This window comes from Ursus arctos, unplaced genomic scaffold (assembly GCF_023065955.2).
Source record: "Ursus arctos isolate Adak ecotype North America unplaced genomic scaffold, UrsArc2.0 scaffold_29, whole genome shotgun sequence".
Classification (NCBI taxonomy): Eukaryota; Metazoa; Chordata; class Mammalia; order Carnivora; family Ursidae; genus Ursus; species Ursus arctos.
The window spans coordinates 32679667-32698479 of NW_026622974.1; the positions used below are offsets into that span (position 1 = coordinate 32679667).

Here is an 18813-nt window from a genome sequence, read left to right on the forward strand (position 1 = left end):
ATGAAGGAATGAACTGCTCCAGGGTACCATGGCCAAGAAAGCCTTTGTAAAGGAGGGCTTTGTAAAGGAGGTCTCCTGAAGAGACAGAGGAGAAAGGGCAGTGAAGGCAAAGGGAACAGTGTGACAAGAAAAACAAAGATAGATATGTGCATGTTTTACTCAAGGGGGAGTTATCCAAGTTGGCTGGAGCTGCAGGTCTATGGGCAAGGATATACTGGCTGACCAGGTTAAAAAGGAAATTTGGAAACTTGGTTTTGAAAGGCCGTGTGTTTCCTCCCTTCTTTTTTCTAAAAATCAAAACCCTGATGAGTTTTAAAAATGTATGTGAATTCATTCTCATTCGAAGAGAAAATAAAACAATAGCACCTTGATTTTTGAAAGAAGAAATGTCCCGATCATGAAAAGGAAAAAAAGAACCATCTACACTGAGAAAAGACAGATTCTGTCACACGACACTTCTCTATGTTCTTATATATCTAATTTGAAATAATAAATGACTTGATAAATCCTAAAATAATACTTAGGTTACTAATATTAAATCACTAATGACATTATCATGTGACTTGAGGAAAAAAATCTAACAACTTCAATTTTAGAAGGATGACCACCTCTTTATGGCTCACAAAGGCACAGTCTGATATAATCACCTATGTAATTCTTAACACCTTGTCTCCCTAAGCCAAAAAATCTAACTGTATAACACTGTGTCCTGGCACCAGTTCTAGAATTTGCATTGTTTTACTCTCCTGTAATTTTATCTGTGATTGGATGTTCTGCGATGAGGCAGGGAATAGACAACAGTATGAGATATTAAAGTCCAAGAGTCTGCCATCAAAAATAAGAACCAAACGAAAAACAAAAAACCCTAAAATGGTATGGACCTCCTAGAGGTTTCAGGGAGGTTATGAGAGAGGATAACTCTGAAGGAGTTCCTCACTGAAAACACTGGCTAAGGGAGATCCCATGTTAAGAGCTGATGTTCCACATATTTGTCCTTAATTAGCTGCCTAGAATTTAGAATGTCTTTTCTCGAAGAAACATTAAAAATGGTAACTAGGTTTCCAGGCTAGGCTAAACAAACAAACAAAACATATTTTAGATAATAACAAAAATTAAAGACTATACATTGACTGTGACAAATAATTATACTAATGTAGATATACTGTAAGATACCTGCTCGTCTGGGACCTAGAACTCCATGGGACAGACCTTTTACCCCACCTTATTTGAGCTGAGTTAAATGCCCCTTCCCACAAGCCCCCAGTTTCAGCAAGCCAGGATGACTCAGTGACTCTTAAAAACATTCCCGGTTTCCATGAATTTTTAGTCTTTGATGCCCTTCTCCTTAGTCTACCTATCCAAATACTCTCTGACAATATACACATCACATGATGACAGCTAAAATATTCTAAAAATAGAATCTTACAACTCAAGACTGTGGTGCAGGTAAAAGAAATGAATAAGAATAGTAAAGCAGGACTTTTCTGACTTACCTATGTGCCAGCTAGGCCTGATTCTGACAGATCACAGATCATGCCTTCAGACCATGATACCAAGCAAGGTGGAATAGCCATGACTTCATAAGCGCATGGGGGGCAGTGACCAAGTATACTCACTCTCTCCCCGGAGCCCAGAACTATTCCTACACATGGTAAGTAATGAGGAAAGAATAAATGATTATATAAGCCTTGCTTCCAAATTTCATCATCATCCTACAGCAGTCCTCCTTCTTCCTATACTACTCATCCCCTTTTCTGTTCTGCCCCTCCAACGTGAATTTAAGGCCAGCTAAGCTGGCCTTCGATGCTCTAAGTTCAAAACCCAAGTAGACACAAAGTTTGTACTAAAATATGGGCTACTGGGGCGCCTGGGTGGCGCACTCGTTAAGCGTCTGCCTTCGGCTCAGGGTGTGATCCCGGCGTTATGGGATCGAGCCCCACATCAGGCTCCTCCACTATGAGCCTGCTTCTTCCTCTCCCACCCCCTGCTTGTGTTCCCTCTCTCGCTAGCTGTCTCTCTCTGTCAAATAAATAAATAAATAATCTTAAAATATGGGCTACTATATCTGTAAACAGAGAGCAATGCCAACCACCGCCCCCCCCCACATGCACGTGTGTGTACACACTTCATGAACAATGGATGTTTAAAAACATGTGGTCAAAAAAGAAATATGGCGGCTCAGGAGATACTCTGGCCTTATTGTAGGCATGCTGGCTATTAACTCCGTAGGATGCTTCCATGCTAATTTCAGTTACACAAAAGGCTACTAATAAGCATTTATTAAAATAAATACAACGGATAATGTAGATAATTTGGGTATTTATAAGTTGGAGAATATTAAGATTCACCAGTTTTAAAAATTTACATACAACTTTTGAGCCTAGGATCCCAGTCCTAATAATTCTAATGTACCCATAAAGTAAAAGAATAGAAGAATAAAATACAATGACATCAGAGTTCCTACTCCCATGCCACCAACTAGTATAAAGTTCTACATCAGTCTATACTTTCCTATTAATATAAACTGAGATTAACATACTTGTTCAAAGTATCTAAAAATATAATACAGGGAAGTAGAAAATTATTTTTGTTGTTTTTCTAAAAATACAGCTTTTTCAGAGTTTTAGCACCGACATATAAAGTATTAACAATTACAGTAAAAGTAACATTTTCTGTGTTAATACCCTATGGGTCATATTCTGTATTTGCTAGATATGTGCCTTTGAAAAACCCAGTTTTTATACATTGCTTTGAACATTGCTTTATGTTTTATTAAATAGCACCATTTGATATGATAGGACAAAATGGTATTTCCCCAGAAACTGTTTGCTCTGGGGCAGAAATCTCTTCAATCACCAAATATACTCTACAAATCTATAACTATTCTTATTATGACAGTCCTAAGTAAATATACTTATTTACACTTAAGCAGAAACTTCAGTGGAGAGAAATAGTAACTAATAAAACAAAGGCAGAAGCATAGAACTACAGTCTGGGGATGAAAGGCACAGAGCCTAGTTCATATCTTGCTCTCTCTGAATAATTTGTATCCTTTCGCCACACTCAGTATGATTTCTCAAGACCATCTTTCTCTCCACCCATTTTTATTTCCCCCTCTTTCCAAACATCTGACTCATTTTTATTCAGCCTCATGTAATAAGTTACTCTTGTATTTCGAAACTCATTCACTCAGATTTTCGTGAAATTATAGCAAAAGGAGATCCTCGTGGAATCAAAGCAGTGTGAATGAGTCAAAGAAAGGGAACATGGAGAGCATGGGATAGAGATGAAAGGAAATGGGAAACCATAGGATTCAGGTCTATTCTGCCTGAATCTAAAAAATATTCCTCCTCACAGCAGCAAGGCATAACAAACTATATTCCACTAAGCCTCTAAGTTGGTTTAAGAAATATCATCTACCTACACTAGGTAGCTCATTACAGAAAGCAAGGAAGCAGTTTCAGGTTTCGTAAGTGGATAGCCAGAGCATGGGTGAATACCTCCGTCGCTCTAACTTGCTAGTGTTCCAGTGGCTACTCTCACTTCTCAGACTTAGCCTACAATATTATTTCATATGCCCTTCACAGGGTAGTAGCAAGCTTTCACATGAAGCAACTGCACAAAATTTCCTATCTCATTCATAATATTTTTTACACGAGCACTATTAAGAAGGAATTAACCAACACAGAAAGGTGTGTTCTACCTTTGTGCTCAGTTTGTCTTTCTGAGACTCAAGAGGTTGGGAAGCTGAGATAGGAAGGGAATGACAGACAGGAATGAGAACTTTTGGGTGTGGCTCTGGCTTATGGAGATTGGAGAACCTTCACAATGTCTGAACTCTGAAGTATGCAAAGCGCAATTATCTGCTAAAGCTGATGTTCAGCTCTACACAATTGTGTAATGGGAAACCCTGATGCAATGTCTAAATAACCAAAATCACAGAGATGAAGGGAAGGGTATATCCTTCCCAGTTTTTGTAGGTACAGCATAACCTCAGTGTAACAGCACTTAGAAGAAAGATTTAAGGAAAGACTCCATTAAAAACTGCCTTTTAACCAGTTTCAATTGCAATGGCTAATTAAACAGCTTATTTCTCAGTGCCAAACTTGAGATTCCTACTAAAGAAGTTAAAGCCGCATCAATGTTAAAGAATCATTTTGTCACACTCGGAAATAATTCCAGCACACGTTTTCTCCACAAAACGTATCCCACGTATTGTAATCATGCTGTAACCACTGTTCCATTTACACTAACAACAAAAACAAAACTACGGGAATATATTTTCATTTCTAGGGAAAGGAGGCAGAGTCACAACATGTAACAGTCTCTTCCACTGCTGGGATGCAGTGCAATACTGCAAAAGGACTAGATAATTTTAAATCATAAGATCATTGCTAAAATCCCGTTGGGCTAATTTTTTATTTCAAAGGCCTTTAAATGCTTTAAAACTAAACGCAACTGAAGCAAATTAAGAAAATAAATGGTAAAGTGTAAAAATAACATAATAGCACAACTGCTTCCACTAGTGGAATCAACCAATTGACAATCCCTGTCAAACAAACTCCAACCGCTAAAGGGGGAAGTTTGCTAATTTAAGAAAACTGTATATATGTAGGCTGCTGGGACAACCTCTAGGTGCTGCTGTAGAGACCCCCTTCATAAAGACTGACTTCTTTCCCGGTATTTTAGCCTCCCCCTCCCCCTAACTGCACTGCACTGCGCAAAGCCATTACAGACAATCACTTCAAACATATTTGCTGTTGAAAAAGCCTCAGAAACTGACTTTCTTCAAGGTTCAAGAAGCCAAACAATGGCTTTTTATTTTTTTATTCCAAATTACACTATAGATGGATGAGCTAGACAAAATACTAGCAGGTTAGCAGGTTGTGTCAAAGCAACCAGGAGGCCGAAGAAGCAAAACCACAGCTACCACTAGAGCCCTCCTCCTTCCCCCAGCCATCTCGCCAAATGGACCATTACTAAATGTTAACATCAATCCTGTGCATAAGTTAAAACTGTCAGATCTGAGATTAGGAGATGTGGGAGTAGGGTGGAGTGGTTCCTGCGACGAGCTCTTAGCAGCACAGACTCCATCTGGTATGTCAGCTCCAGCATCCGAGAAGCTGAAGAGAGATGGAAGCTCGGAGGAAAACCGTGCGAGCGTCGCGGGGGGGGAGGGGGAGGCCTTAACGTTCGGATCAGATTAACCAGTGCCCGACCGCGGTCCCCGCGCCCCGGCATCTCCTCTGATCCGCAGCATCCCAACAGCCCAGGGAGCGAGGGACTGCAGAGCCGGGGACTGGTGTCTCCCGCAGGGCCGGACGAAGACAGGGAAGCCAGCCGCTTTACCTGTGATGGACCAGGTCCAGCGGTAGAACTCCACGGTGTCGTTCAGCGCCGTGGACACCACGTTGAGGACACTGCCCGGCTCCGAGTCCAGGAGCCCCATTTCGGCGGTAAGCGGGTGCCGGCGGCAGCGAGAGGAGAAAGCGGAGACACCGTGGGAGGGTTGACCTCAGAGGCGACGGCCGACGGAGCGAGCGGCAGCCGGGGACCCCTCTAACGGCGGCGGCCCAAATGCGTCTCCTCCTCCTCCTCGGGGCGCCGCGGCGACAGGGATGCAGAGGCCGCGTCGACTAGCCGGGCGGAGTAGAAGGTACCGTCCAGGCTCCTAGGAGAAAAAGGAGGAGGAGGAGAAGATCCGCCGTGAGCGCCAGGCGCTGCACCAGTCTGCCGCCTCGCGCCGCCGCCGCTCCAATCTCCTCGGCCCGAGTCACGTGGCCGCGCGCGAGGCGGAGGGGCCTGCGCCCCTCCTCCCGCCCGCGCGCTAGGACTCTTGCGCAGGGATGCGGCTGTCGTGGGACCGCGAGAGTGAGGTCCGCGCAGGCGCGCGCGGTCCCACACCTCTAAGTCTCTCACCCTTTCCCCGGTCGCGCGGGAGCAAAACACCTGGGCCCCTCTTGGCTCTCCACCCCCGCCAGTCTCCCCAAACCTCCTTCTCCGTCTCGCTCCTCAGAAGGATGATATGCCGCCCCTGCGGAGGAGTGTACAGCCTTCCCACGGGTGACCTCGCATCCGCCCCCGATGCATCTTAGGAAACAGGACGGGGAAGAATGGGCGTTTTGTGGGCAAGGATGAGGTAGGCGAGGTACTTTGGTCCTTACCTGTCATTCACTTTTATTTCCTTTGGGTTCAATTTTTTTTTTCACCCCCACCAGCACATGCCTGTCATGGCAAGAGAAATGCACAACTTATCCCTCTAAGTTAGTCAGGTGATATTTGTCTTCCAAGTTGCAGTGGTGGAGAATGGATTTTGGGGTCTACTCATTAACCAGTTTACGAATAATTTGAATGAATGCTTGCATGTGTTTTGTAAACTTTTTAAATATACATGGAATAATCAAAGCAATATAATTGTCTTAAATAAGGTCGTTATAGCTTCAGAGAAGGAGGAGGACCGAGAGCAGACTTACAGTTAGAGAAGTCCTCTTGGACCTGAAGGAGTTGAGATGAATGTGAAAGGATCATTGTTTCGCAAAGGACAATCTAGGTGAAAGAGGAAAAAATATTTTTTATTTAAAAAAAAATGTTTAGATAATAAGGTGGGAGGCAGCAGGATAACCTACCCCTGAAAGTTGAACCCCCTGAAAAGTAGAAAATATACACTACATACAATCTTCATTTGATAGTTTCTGACATCAAACAAGACCTTTGAGAATAGTTTGGTAAACTTCTCACCTACTTGTTACTTAAACACAGGACCTACTCTCTGTTTAACCTTTCCTCCAATTGTTGGTTTAGGATACTCCATTTAGAGTCCATGGAGTCAGGTGTGTGATTGCTTCTGCTCTCTGACACTATTAAAATAATGTGAGTGCTGTTTTTTTATTATATTTCTTTGATATATTTGTTTTCCGTTGATTTGGTTGTATATTCTTTGACTTTATATTGGGAACGTCCTAGAGGATAAAAATTATTTTCGGTTCGTTGAGGACCTAACTCAGTGCTATAAGTAATATTTATGATGATGTCAAAATTATAACATACGTATTACGGAATTTGAAGACTATTGTAAGTCACAGGAGCTTTAGGAAGAGAAAAGATAATTAAATGTAATTGATTTATTGTTTCAAGCAACCAGTCTTCTTTAATGCTCTCTCCTGAAATTAACCAAATAAAATGTAATTTATCAAATATACTTACCAGATTAAAGTTTTTAGATTGAATTATGGTTTCTCAAGTCTTAACCCCAAGTTATGTGTATCATACTGATTCTAGTAGATATATATAGGCATATATATAGAGGTATGTAAATCTCTCTATATATATACATACATTTTTTAAAAATCCAGTCAAGTTGTAATACCTGTAGAGTAGATAAAGATCAGTGCTCTACTCATGTACTTTGATGACCTAGCAAAGTTCAGATTAGTTTGGCCTTCATCTAGAAAATTTATTACTACTTTTATATTGTGAAATCCTGGATGCTTTTTATGGAGAACAGATCCCCACCCTCACCTGTATTCATATGCACAAAACATTTTTTCCCAAGTTTTTTTTAAAATTCTAATTAGTTAACATGTATGGTAAAATTGGTTTCAGGTGTACAATTTAGTGATTCCTCACTTACATAAAACACACAGTGCTTGGGGCCCCTGGGTGGCTCGGTCAGCTGAGCATCTGCCTTCAGCTCAGGTCATGATCCCAGGGTCCTGGGACTGAACCCTGAGTTGGGCTCCCTGCTCAGCGGGGAGTCTGCTTCTCCCTCTCCCTCTGGCTCTCCCCACTGCTCGTGCTCTCACTCTATCTCTCTCTCAAATAAAATCTTAAAAAACAAAACAAAACCCAAAACAGTGCTCATCACAGGTGCCCTCTCCTCAGTTTTTTCTCTATAGTTAAGAGTCTATTATGGTTTGCTTCCCTCTCTCTTTTACTTTTTTTTTTTTAAGACTTTTTATTTATTTGACAGAGAGCAAGCGATAGAGCACAAGCAGAGGGAGCAGCAGAGGGAGAAGCAGGCTCCCCGCTGAGCAAGGAGCCTGATGCAGAACTTGATCCCAGGACCCTGAGGTCATGACCTGAGCTGAAGGCAGATGCTTAACTGACTGAGCCACCCAAGCGCCCCTCTTTTACTTGTTTAATACAATGTGAACTTGTTAAAACAGCTTCAGACATTTTTCTAGCCTCTTTGTAGTAGAGGCCAACTGAAGTCGCTTCATTCACTAGGGGGCGCCTGTCACATATAAGAAAATCCCAGACAAGTAATGGCAAATCTAAGTCAGGGGTGGCACTTAAGATTTCCTCCACAGTACCTGGAAGGGTAGTATGTTTATTTGCATTTATGAGCTGTCTAAATATAAGCCAAGAACAAGAACCCTAGAACTTACTCACTCAGGAGCTCCATTACACAGCATAGAGACTAACAGTCCAGTACATACTCAATTCACAAGTGGTTTACAAACACTAATGGCTGACCAAGCCAAAGCCTACCTAAGCTGTGCAAAGGGAAGGAGAACTGCACATTTACTCACCTAGAGTGGCAGCTATCTAACCAAGATCTTGGTGGCATCATGACAGAACAAAATCAAACATAAGCATCCATAGTATCTGCAGAATTTTTAGGACTAGAGTTCTTTGTTATGGGTTAAATTCAAGTAAGATAAAGTTATCTACAGAAACTGAGAGAGGATAGGATTATAATAAAAATTGATTTTTTATAAAATTTCAAAATATTTTAACATTTCTTACAGCCCATACAGAGTTAACAACATAAATCAAGCTATTCTAGTGTTTCTGCCTTTCCACATTGTCCATAGCATCAGCAACCTGTGCTTTCAAAAAAAAAAGTGAACCTAGGAATCTGTTGAATCAGGAGTGAAAACAAGTAGCTTGATGAAGAATTGTAGAGGGGCACCTGGGTGGCTCAGTCATTGAGCTTCTGCCTTCAGCTCAGGGCGTGATCCTGGCATTCTGGGATCGAGCCCCACATCAGGCTCCTCCGCTGGGAGCCTGCTTCTTCCTCTCCCAATCCCCCTGCTTGCGTTCCCTCTCTCATTGGCTGTCTCTCTCCCTGTCGAATAAATAAATAGAATCTTAAAAAAAAAATTGTAGAAAGACCTTAAATCTTACAGAGGTAAATTGTAGATAATACAGAAAATGGAGAAAATCATTGGTAATACAGTTGACCCTTGAACAACACAGGTTTGAACTGTGTGGGTCCACTTATACATGGATTTTTTCCCCATAAATATATTTGAAAAATTTCGGAGATTTGTAACAATTTGAAAAAAACTCACAGATGAACCACATCATCTAGAAATATCAAAAAAAAATAAAAAATATGTCATGAATGCATAAAATATATATAGGTACTAATCTATTTTATCATTTGCTACCATAAAATATATGCATATCTATTATAAAAAGTTAAAACTTATCAAAACTTACCCACACAAACATTTACAGACCATACATGGCACCATTCACAGTTGAGAGAAATGTAAACAAATGTAAAGATATAATATTAAATCATAACTGCATGAAATTAGTACATACTGTATCATTATAATAACTTCATGGCCCCTTCCTGTTGCTACTGTGGTGAGCTCAAGTGTTGCCAGTAACTGCTTAAAGCACTGTGCAATACTAATCATCTCTGTGTGAATAGTTTGTCTCTCCATTAAACTGCAAATCACAGTAAAAAGAGATCTCTCATGGTTCTCACATATTTTTCATTACGTTTAGTGCAATACTATAAACCTTGAATATCAAGTTTATATCATGGGACCTATAAAAGTGTTGCTAGAGATGCTGGAAGTGCTCCCAAGAAGCAGAGAAAAGTCATGACATCACGAGAAAAAGGTGAATTGCTTGATAATGTAGCATAAATTGAGGTCCACAGCTGCAGTTGCCCGCCATTTCAAGATGAATGAATCCAGGTTAAGGACCGTTGTTCTAAAAAAAAAAATAGAAAAGAGAAAACATGAAGCTGTTACTGCAGCTCTGCCAGCAGGTGCAGAAACATTGCACTTTTTGCAGAATCCCTTTTATCTCATACTGAAAATGCAGCTTTTATGTGGGTTCAGGATTGCTGTAAGAAGGGCACAGCTATAGACTCTAATATGATTTGAAAAAAAGCAGTTATTGTATGACACCTTAAAACAAAAGGAAGCTGAAGTGTGTGATGTTGCAGAATTTAATGCCAGCAAAGGATGGTTTGATAATTTTAAAAAGAAGTTTGGCTTTAAAAATGTCAAGATAACAGGAGAAGCAGCTTCTGTCAACCAAGAAGCAGTAGATGAGTTCCCAGACACCATTAAGAAATTGAAGAGAAAAAAAGAAAGAAAAAAATCATTAAGGAGAAAGGATATCTGCCTAAACAGGTTTTTAATGCAGACAGAAGTACCCTTTTCTGGAATAAAATGCCACAAAAGACATTCATTATTAAGAAATAGAAGTGAGTATCAGGATTTAAGGCAAGAAGAGATAGGCTAGCTGTACTGTTTTATGCAAATGCAATCAGGTTTATGATCAAGACTGCTCTTATCTACAAAGCTGCTAACCCCTGAGCCTTGACGGGAAAAGATAAACACCAGCTGCCAGTCTTCTGGTCGTACACCAAGAAGGCCCGGACAACAAAAAACCTTTTTCTGGATTGGTCCCATTAATTCATTGTCCCTGAAGTCAGGAAGGACCTTGTCCATAGGGGATTGCCTTTTTTTTTTTTTTTAAGATTTATTTATTTGTTTTAGAGAGAGAGAGAGTGAGCAAGCAGGGGCAGAGAGAGATAGAGAACCCCATAGCAGCAAAGGATCTCTCTATAAAAATAGAGAACCCCAAAGCAGACTCCCCACTGAGCTCAGAGCCCAAAACGGGGCTCAATCCCAGGACCCTGAGATCAGGACCTGAGCTGGCCACTTAACCAACTGAGTACCCAGGCACCCCAGGGATTGCCTTTTAACATTCTTTTGATATTAGACAATGCCTCTGGCCACCCAGCACCCTAGAGTTCAACAGCAAAGTTGTTGAAGTGGTCTACTTGCCCCCAAACACAGTATCTCTAATTCAGCCTCTAGATCAGGGGGTCGTAAGGACCTTTAAGGCTCATTACACATGGTTCTCTGTGGAAGGGATTGTTAACACTATGGAAGAGAACCCTGATAGGGAGAACATCATGAAAGTAAGGAAGGGTTACACCATTGAAAATGTCATCACTGTTATAGAAAAAACTGTGAAATATGTCAAGCCCAAAGCAATAATTTCCTGCTGGAGAAAACCATGTCGAAATTTTGTGCATAGGATTTATGACAGAGTCGATCAAGGAAATCATGAGAGAGATTGTGGATATGGCAAAAAACCAAAATAAAACAAAAGGTGGTGGGGTGAAGGGTTTCAAGATACAGATCTTAGAGAAATTTAAGAGCTAATAGGCATCACACAACAAGAATTAACAGAAGACAACTTGATGGAGATGAGTGCTTTTGAACCAGTGCCAGATGATGAGGAAGAAGACATAGAAGAAGCAGTGCCAGAAAACAAACTGACATTAGACAATCTGAAAGAAGTGTTCCGATTAATCAAGACTTTGACTGCTTTTATGACAGACCCTTCTATGATACATTTGCTTTATAATCAACAGTGGAAGAAAGATTGGTACCATATAAAAACATTTTAGAGAAAAGAAAAGGCAAAAAAAGTCAGATGGAAATTCCAGTGCATTTCTGTAAAGTTACTGTGAGACACCTAGTGTGTTTGCCTCTCCGGCTTCCCCTTCCACCTCCTCCACCTCTTCTGCCTCCTGAGGCAGCAAGACCACTGTTCCTCTTTCTCCTCCTCCTGAGCCTACTCAGTGTGAAGATGTTGAGGAAGACCTTTGTGATAATCTGCTTCCACTTAATAAATAATAAATAATCATCATGACATACAGTTAACAAACTTATCTGTTGTGTATGTGTGTGTGTCTTTGTGTGAAAATTTCATAACTGTCATCATCATCATCATCATCATTGCTTAAGTATTCATTGTGTAAAACACGGTGTGTGGGGCTTGTACAGAGTTGGAGAGCCTATCCTTACATAGGCATAAGGTGAGTGATATTTAATAATATCCCTGTATACACAGTTTTGTTAACTTGTCTATTTTCTTAGCATAAATTTTTATAAGGAAAATTTATGAGTCAGGGAGCTTTATATATTTATTTGTTTATTTTTAGGGAGCTTTAATTTAAAAATTTTGATACATAATTACCTTCCAGAAATGTTATATCAATTCACAATTCCACCAAGATCTATGAAAGTGTGCTCATATCCCCATACCCCATTCTCCTCACTGAATTTAATTATGTTTTGTAATCATTACCAATATCATAGGCAAATATTATTTCATTGTTATTTAGTAGTTTATCATATTTACTGGCATTTTAGCTTCTTTGAGAACTGCCTATTTACATTCTTTGCACACTATTATGTCTATTTTTCTTACTGATTTATAAGAGATTTTATGTATTAAAGTTAATGTTTGTCTGCTATATATGTTGCAAGCATATTTTCCCAGTTTATTTGTCTTTTACTGGATTTGTTATAATACTTTTCAACTGGGTATGTTGGAGGCTGGAAATAAGTTAGACTCACCTACTACCACCTCCAAAAGAATTATGTATGAGAATGTCTCGTGGTCATTTTCAAACTGTATAACCTCTGGAAGTTCTAATTCACACTTCAAAGAGTATATGCTATTCCCTTTCCAAGAATCTTTTTTTTTTTTTCAAGCTTTTCAGGAATCTAAACTGCAAATAGCTTACATTGGGTAATCACCATATTGGGGTCACCCACTATGTACACCTAGCCTATAGTCTTTCTCTTTTATGGTCAATGCCACTGGTCCAGTCTTCCTTCACATAGCCATCCTTTAAGGCCATGTAGCCACACTTCAAGTCATGCATTCCAGAACAGAGTGATAAATATGTCAAACCATGGTATTTCTGCCAGCTCTTCCTGGCTTGGTTACACCAAGAAAAGTTCTGTCACTCTCAAATGAATATTGTCTGGGTTTCCAGTTCCTTCATTCACTATGTCCTATCACATATCCACCTTTACCAGTGATAAAAACCTTGACCAAGAAATCTGATAATAAATGGAAAGTGTCAAGGAGAATGCCTCTTCACCCTGCTCTTGTCTTCCCATTAGTAAAAGTGAGTCTGGTTTCATTGTAGGACAAGATAAAGGGGTTCTTGAGGGGAAATTAATCATCATTACAGAGGAGAGAAATTGGCTATATTTCAAGAACTTAGTATAAAAATATGACTCTTGGCTCCAGGCCAGTGTTTAGCTAATTCCAGAAGCCATCTTTCGTGAGCCATCCTGATATTGTGGGAATGCCTTAAGGAAAACAACTGTATGTGAATGAATTTAAAGAAATTTTCTAGTCATTAGCTGCAGTGTTTTGGGCCTCGCAACTGTGCAGTGGGACATGCACACAAAATGAATATACAAAAATGAATAATGTCCTTCAAACCTTGGAGAAACCACCTTTATTCTGAAGAACCCATACACAAAACTAAAAGACATCAATAGAGGGAAAATACTGACTTTGATACCATCATTTATACATCTGGTCCTTTTTTCTCTTTTTTTTCCTCACCAGCTCCTTCTATTCTTTCTGACCTTTGAATGTTAGAGTTCTTTCTGGTTGCTTTATAGTCTTCTCTTTTTCTTATAATTATATTTCCTGCCTAAATTATTTGATCCATTCTCCTGGCATTGGTTGTCACCTGTTTATAACTCCAAAAATGTGTATCTCCAGCTTAGATCCTTCTTTCAAGCTCATATCTTACGTAATACTTTCTCTTTGATGTGCCTTAGACATCTGATATTCAGTGTACTAGAACCTATTTCCCCCTACATCTGTTCTTTCGTATTTCTCTGTTTCCACACATGCCAAAAATCATTACTGGCACTTTATCCTCTCTTACCACTGACATCCAATCCATGACCATCAGTTCTACATGCAAAATTTATCTTTGACTTCTTCCACTTACCTCAGCTCTACTACATATACTTTAACCTAAGCCTCTGTTATCTGCTGCACCTTAATCACCTCAATCACCTCGTAACTGAACTCTCTGCATCCATTTCTCACCGACAATTTATTCTCACAACAGTTTAAGTACTTTTTAAAAATTGCACACCAGATCATGGTGCTTCTTGACTTAAAACTTCTTAATGCTCCCACTGCTCTTAGGAAGCTTCCAAGCCTCCACATATGCCCCTGCCATTTCTGCCTTCACCCTACAATGAAGCTATTCTTGACTTTCAGTTTCTTCAAAGAGCCAAGCTCCTCCTTGCCTCAGGGCTTGTGCACACAAATTTTCCATTTCTTGAAAGGCTCCTTTCATAACCTCCTCTATTAAAGTTAACTTCCACTTTACTATTATCACTTCCATCAAGAAGCTCTTCCTGATTTCCATGACTAGGTTTTATATGCCTTCATGGTATCTTGCACTTTTCTATCACTATTTATATCATTTGATATTATGTATGTATATATTACAGAATAACTGCAAGTAAGAGTGTTTAAAACATGATAGAAGTTTTTCTTCTTATGACTTAGAGAAAATTTTGAAGTTTTTCTTTTTATGACTTACTTGAAGTTTCTTTTTATGACTGTAGGCTGACCAGAGCTAGTAGAAAAGGGTCAGTAAAAAGTAAGCATCTTACAACAATTTCAAAATAAAGTAATTTTTAGACTAAGGTCAAAACTAGACAAATTCAAAATCTTTGTCAAGGACTGTAATACCCATCTCTTATATTTGAATAAATGGACAAAAATATAGATTTGTATCGCAATGTAAATCACTTGACCTTGCTGAGGCTTATGAGATACTAAATCCAATTATGGCAAAATACATATTCTTTTTAGTGCACACAGAACATCCACAAAGATCTAGGATTTTCTGGATCCTCAAATAATTCTCAATAAATTTCAAAGTATTGAAATAATATACCCTATGTTCTCTGACCACACAGGAATTAAATTAGAAATCAATAACAATAAAATACTAATAAAATTGCTATTATATATATTAAGCAACATGATCTTAAGTAACACATGGGGCAAAAAAGAATTAGATAGAGATGAGAAAATATCCCAAACTGAATAATAATTAAAACACAACTGAAATGTGTGGAATGTAACCAAAGCAGCTGTGAGAAGAAAAGAAATAACTTAAAACACTTTTATTAGACAAGGAGAAAGATTTACAATCAATGCTTTAAACTTCTAACTTAAAGAGCTGGGGAGAAAATCAAAATAACAGAAATAAAATAATAAAGAGCAGAAATAAAAGGAAATAGAAAATAGCCAGTTGAGAAAATCAGCATAGCCAACAGTATGAAAGCCAACCTTTGAAAACATTAAGAAAATTGGTAAGCTCTGAGCTAAGATGAAAAAAAGAGAGGGAGAATGAAAGAAGGATATTATCATAGAACCTGCAGGCATGAAAAGGATAATAAGGTAATATGAACAACTTTATGCTGGAAGATTTGATCAATTGGATAAAATGGACTAGTTCCTCAGAAAATGTAACTTACAAAACCAAAACAAGAAGAAATGTGAAATCTGAATAGCCATAAACTATGAGAGAAATTAAGTTTGTGATTTAAAAATGTCCCAACAAAAAGTTCCAGGCCTAAGTAGCATCATTGCCAAAATCTATGAAACATTTAAGGAAGAAATGCCAATCTTACACATTTTTTTTTTAGAATATAGAGGAAAAGATAATTCTTCCCAACTTATTTTATGATGTCAACATAACTCTTATATCAAAATCTAACAAGGACTTATCAAGAAATGTAAAGTACAGTCTACATTCCTCATGAACACAGATGTAAAATCCTTTAAAAATTTATCAAAGCAAATGCAACAGAATATAAACAGGACAATACATCTTTGATGTGTGTGCACCAAATAACAGCATGTCAAAATACATGAGGCAAAAACTAATAGAACTGCAAGGAGAAGTTGAAAGCTCCATTATTATAATTGGAGACCTCACCACCCTTTTGAGTAGTTGATGGGTGAAGCAGACAGAAAATCAGTAAGAGTATAATTGGCCTAAACAACACTATCAGTCAACCTGATCTGATGTAAAATACTCTTAACAACAGTAGCATATGCCTTCTTCTCAAGCTTATATGGAACATTCACCAAGGTAGACTATATTCTAGGTCATAAACACACCTTAACAAATTGACAAGAATAGAGTCATACAAAGTATGTCCTCAGATCATAATACAATCAAACTAGAAATCAGTAACAGAAAAATAACCTCAAATATTTGAAGATTAGACAACATATTTCTAGGGGCGCCTGGGTGGCTCAGTTGTTAAGCATCTGCCTTTGGCTCAGGTCATGATCCCAGGGTCCTGGGATCGAGCCCCACATCGGGCTCCCTGCTCAGCGGGAAGCCTGCTTCTCCCTCTCCCACTCCCCCTGCTTGTGTTCCCTCTCTAGCTGCATTTCTCTCTGTCAAATAAATAAAATCTTTAAAAAAAAAAAAAAAAGACAACATATTCTCAATAACACATAGGTCAAAGAAGAAGTTTCAAGAAAAATTTTAAAACATTCTGAATTAAAATGAAAATACAGGGGCGCCTGGGTGGCTCAGTCGTTAAGCGTCTGCCTTCAGCTCAGGGCGTGATCCCAGCGTTCTGGGATCGAGCCCCACATCAGGCTCCTCTGCTGAGAGCCTGCTTCTTCCTCTCCCACTCCCCCTGCTTGTGTGTTTCCCTCTCTCGCTGGCTGTCTCTCTCTCTGTCAAATAAATAAAATCTTTAAAAAAAATAAAATAAAATGAAAATACAACATTAAAACTTGTATGATGTGGCAAAAGCAGTGCTTAGAGAATTTTTTTACAGCATTAAATGAATATATTAGAAAAAGAGATCTAAAATCATTAAGCTTTTATCTTAGGAAGCCAGAAAAAGAAGAGCAATGTAAATTTAAAGCAAGCAGAAGAAAAATTAGAAGAGAAATTACTGAAATTGAAAACAAGGAAACAACAGAGAACAATCAACAAAACCAAAAGCTACATCTTTGAAAACAAAAATAAAATTGATAAAGGTTTAGTAAAGCCAAATAAGGTTTAAAATTGATAAGCCTCTAGCCAAACCAACTTTAAGGAAGAAAGGAAAGAAGACACAAATTATTAACAGAAATGAAAGAGTGCTCATCGCTACTGGTTCCATGGACACTAAAGGATAATAAATGAAGACTGAGCAAATCTGTGTCCACAAATTTGATAACTTAGATGAAACAGACCAATTTCTTGAAAGACACAAATCACCAAAATTCATAAAAAGAGAAATAGAAAATGTAAATGGAATCTGTTTTAAAAATGTAATTAATAATTCATAACCTTTCAAAAAAGAAAGTACACAGTCCAAATGGTTTCACTGATAAATTCCACCAAACATTTAAGGAGGAAATAATACCAAATTCTCTACAATCTCTTCCAGAAAATAGAACCAGAGGGAACACTTTCTAACTCATTCTATGAGGCCACAATTACCACAATACCAAAACCAGATAAAGACATTAAAATAAAGGAAAAACTAGAGACCAAAATGTCTCATTAACATAGATGTAAAAATTCTCAAGAAAATATTACCAAATTAAATCAAACAGTGTATAAAAATAATTAGACACCAAGATCAAGTGGGACTTATTCTAGTTATGCAAGGCTGGGTCAATGTTCAAAAATCAGTATAATCCATCATATCAACAAACTAAAGGAGAAATTCTTACTGGTTTTACCAACTAATACAGAAAAGGCATTTGACAAAATCCAACATCTATTCACAATAAAAACTCTCGGCAAATAAGAAATAAAAGAAATTTCCTCAACTTGGTAAAGAATCTCTACAAACAACCTACAGCTCACATCATATTTAAAATGACAAAATGGATACTTTCTCTTTAGAATAGTGAACAAGACAGGATGCCTGGGTGGCTCAGTCAGTTAAGCATCTGCCTTCAGCTCAGGTCATGATCCCCAGGTCCTGGAATTGAGTCCCCCATCAGACTGCTGGCTCAGCGAGGAGCCTGCTTCTCCCTCTGCCTGCCGCTGTCCCTGCTTGTGCTCTCTCTCTCCCTCTGACAAATAAATAAAATCTTTAAAATAGTGAACAAGACAAGGATATCCTCCCTCATTACTCCTATTCAACATTGTACTGGAAGTGGTAGCCAGTGCAATAAGAAAAGAAAAGGAAATAAGTGTATACAGATTGGAAAACAAGCTATAACACTGATTATCTATATGGAAAATCCTAAAGAATCAACCACAGCAAAAAATTTTTGGCACTAATAAGTAAATATAGGAAGTTCATAGGATACAGGGATAAGATACAGCAGTCAATTGCTGTACCAGTAATGAACAATTGGAATTTGAAATTTCAAAATAGTATCACTTACAATGGCATCTATGAAAATTAAATATTTAGGTATAAATTTAATTTAGGTATATAATCTAAATTATATACAAGTTCTATATATAGAAACTACAAAACCCTAATGAAATAAAAAAAATATATAAGTAAATGGAGAAAAATGATATTCCCTGTTCACTGACTAGAAGACTAAATGTTGTTCAGGTGTCAATTTTTCCCAATCTGATCTACACATCCAAAGCAATACCAATCAAAATCCCAGAAAACTATTTTGTAACTATTAACAAACTGTAAAGTTTTTATTGAAGGCAAAAGAATAGCCAACACAATACTTAAAAACAGAATCAGAGAACTTATACTACTTGATTTC

At 38.4% G+C, this 18813-nt stretch overlaps 1 protein-coding gene across 1 annotated transcript in view; it reads right to left on the reverse strand.

The window, feature by feature from the left end:
- The window catches only part of ELOVL4 (ELOVL fatty acid elongase 4), a 66120-nt gene that overhangs the window by 25348 nt on the left and 21959 nt on the right, over positions 1 to 18813 (reverse strand). Inside the window, exons 3-6 of the mRNA XM_057303942.1 lie at positions 9788 to 9954; positions 6474 to 6546; positions 6165 to 6225; positions 5350 to 5671 (exon numbers count right to left, since the gene is read on the reverse strand). Of these exons, the coding sequence (XP_057159925.1) occupies positions 5350 to 5449 (100 nt within the window). The 5' untranslated portion in view covers positions 5450 to 5671; positions 6165 to 6225; positions 6474 to 6546; positions 9788 to 9954. The remainder of the gene's footprint in view (positions 1 to 5349; positions 5672 to 6164; positions 6226 to 6473; positions 6547 to 9787; positions 9955 to 18813) is intronic.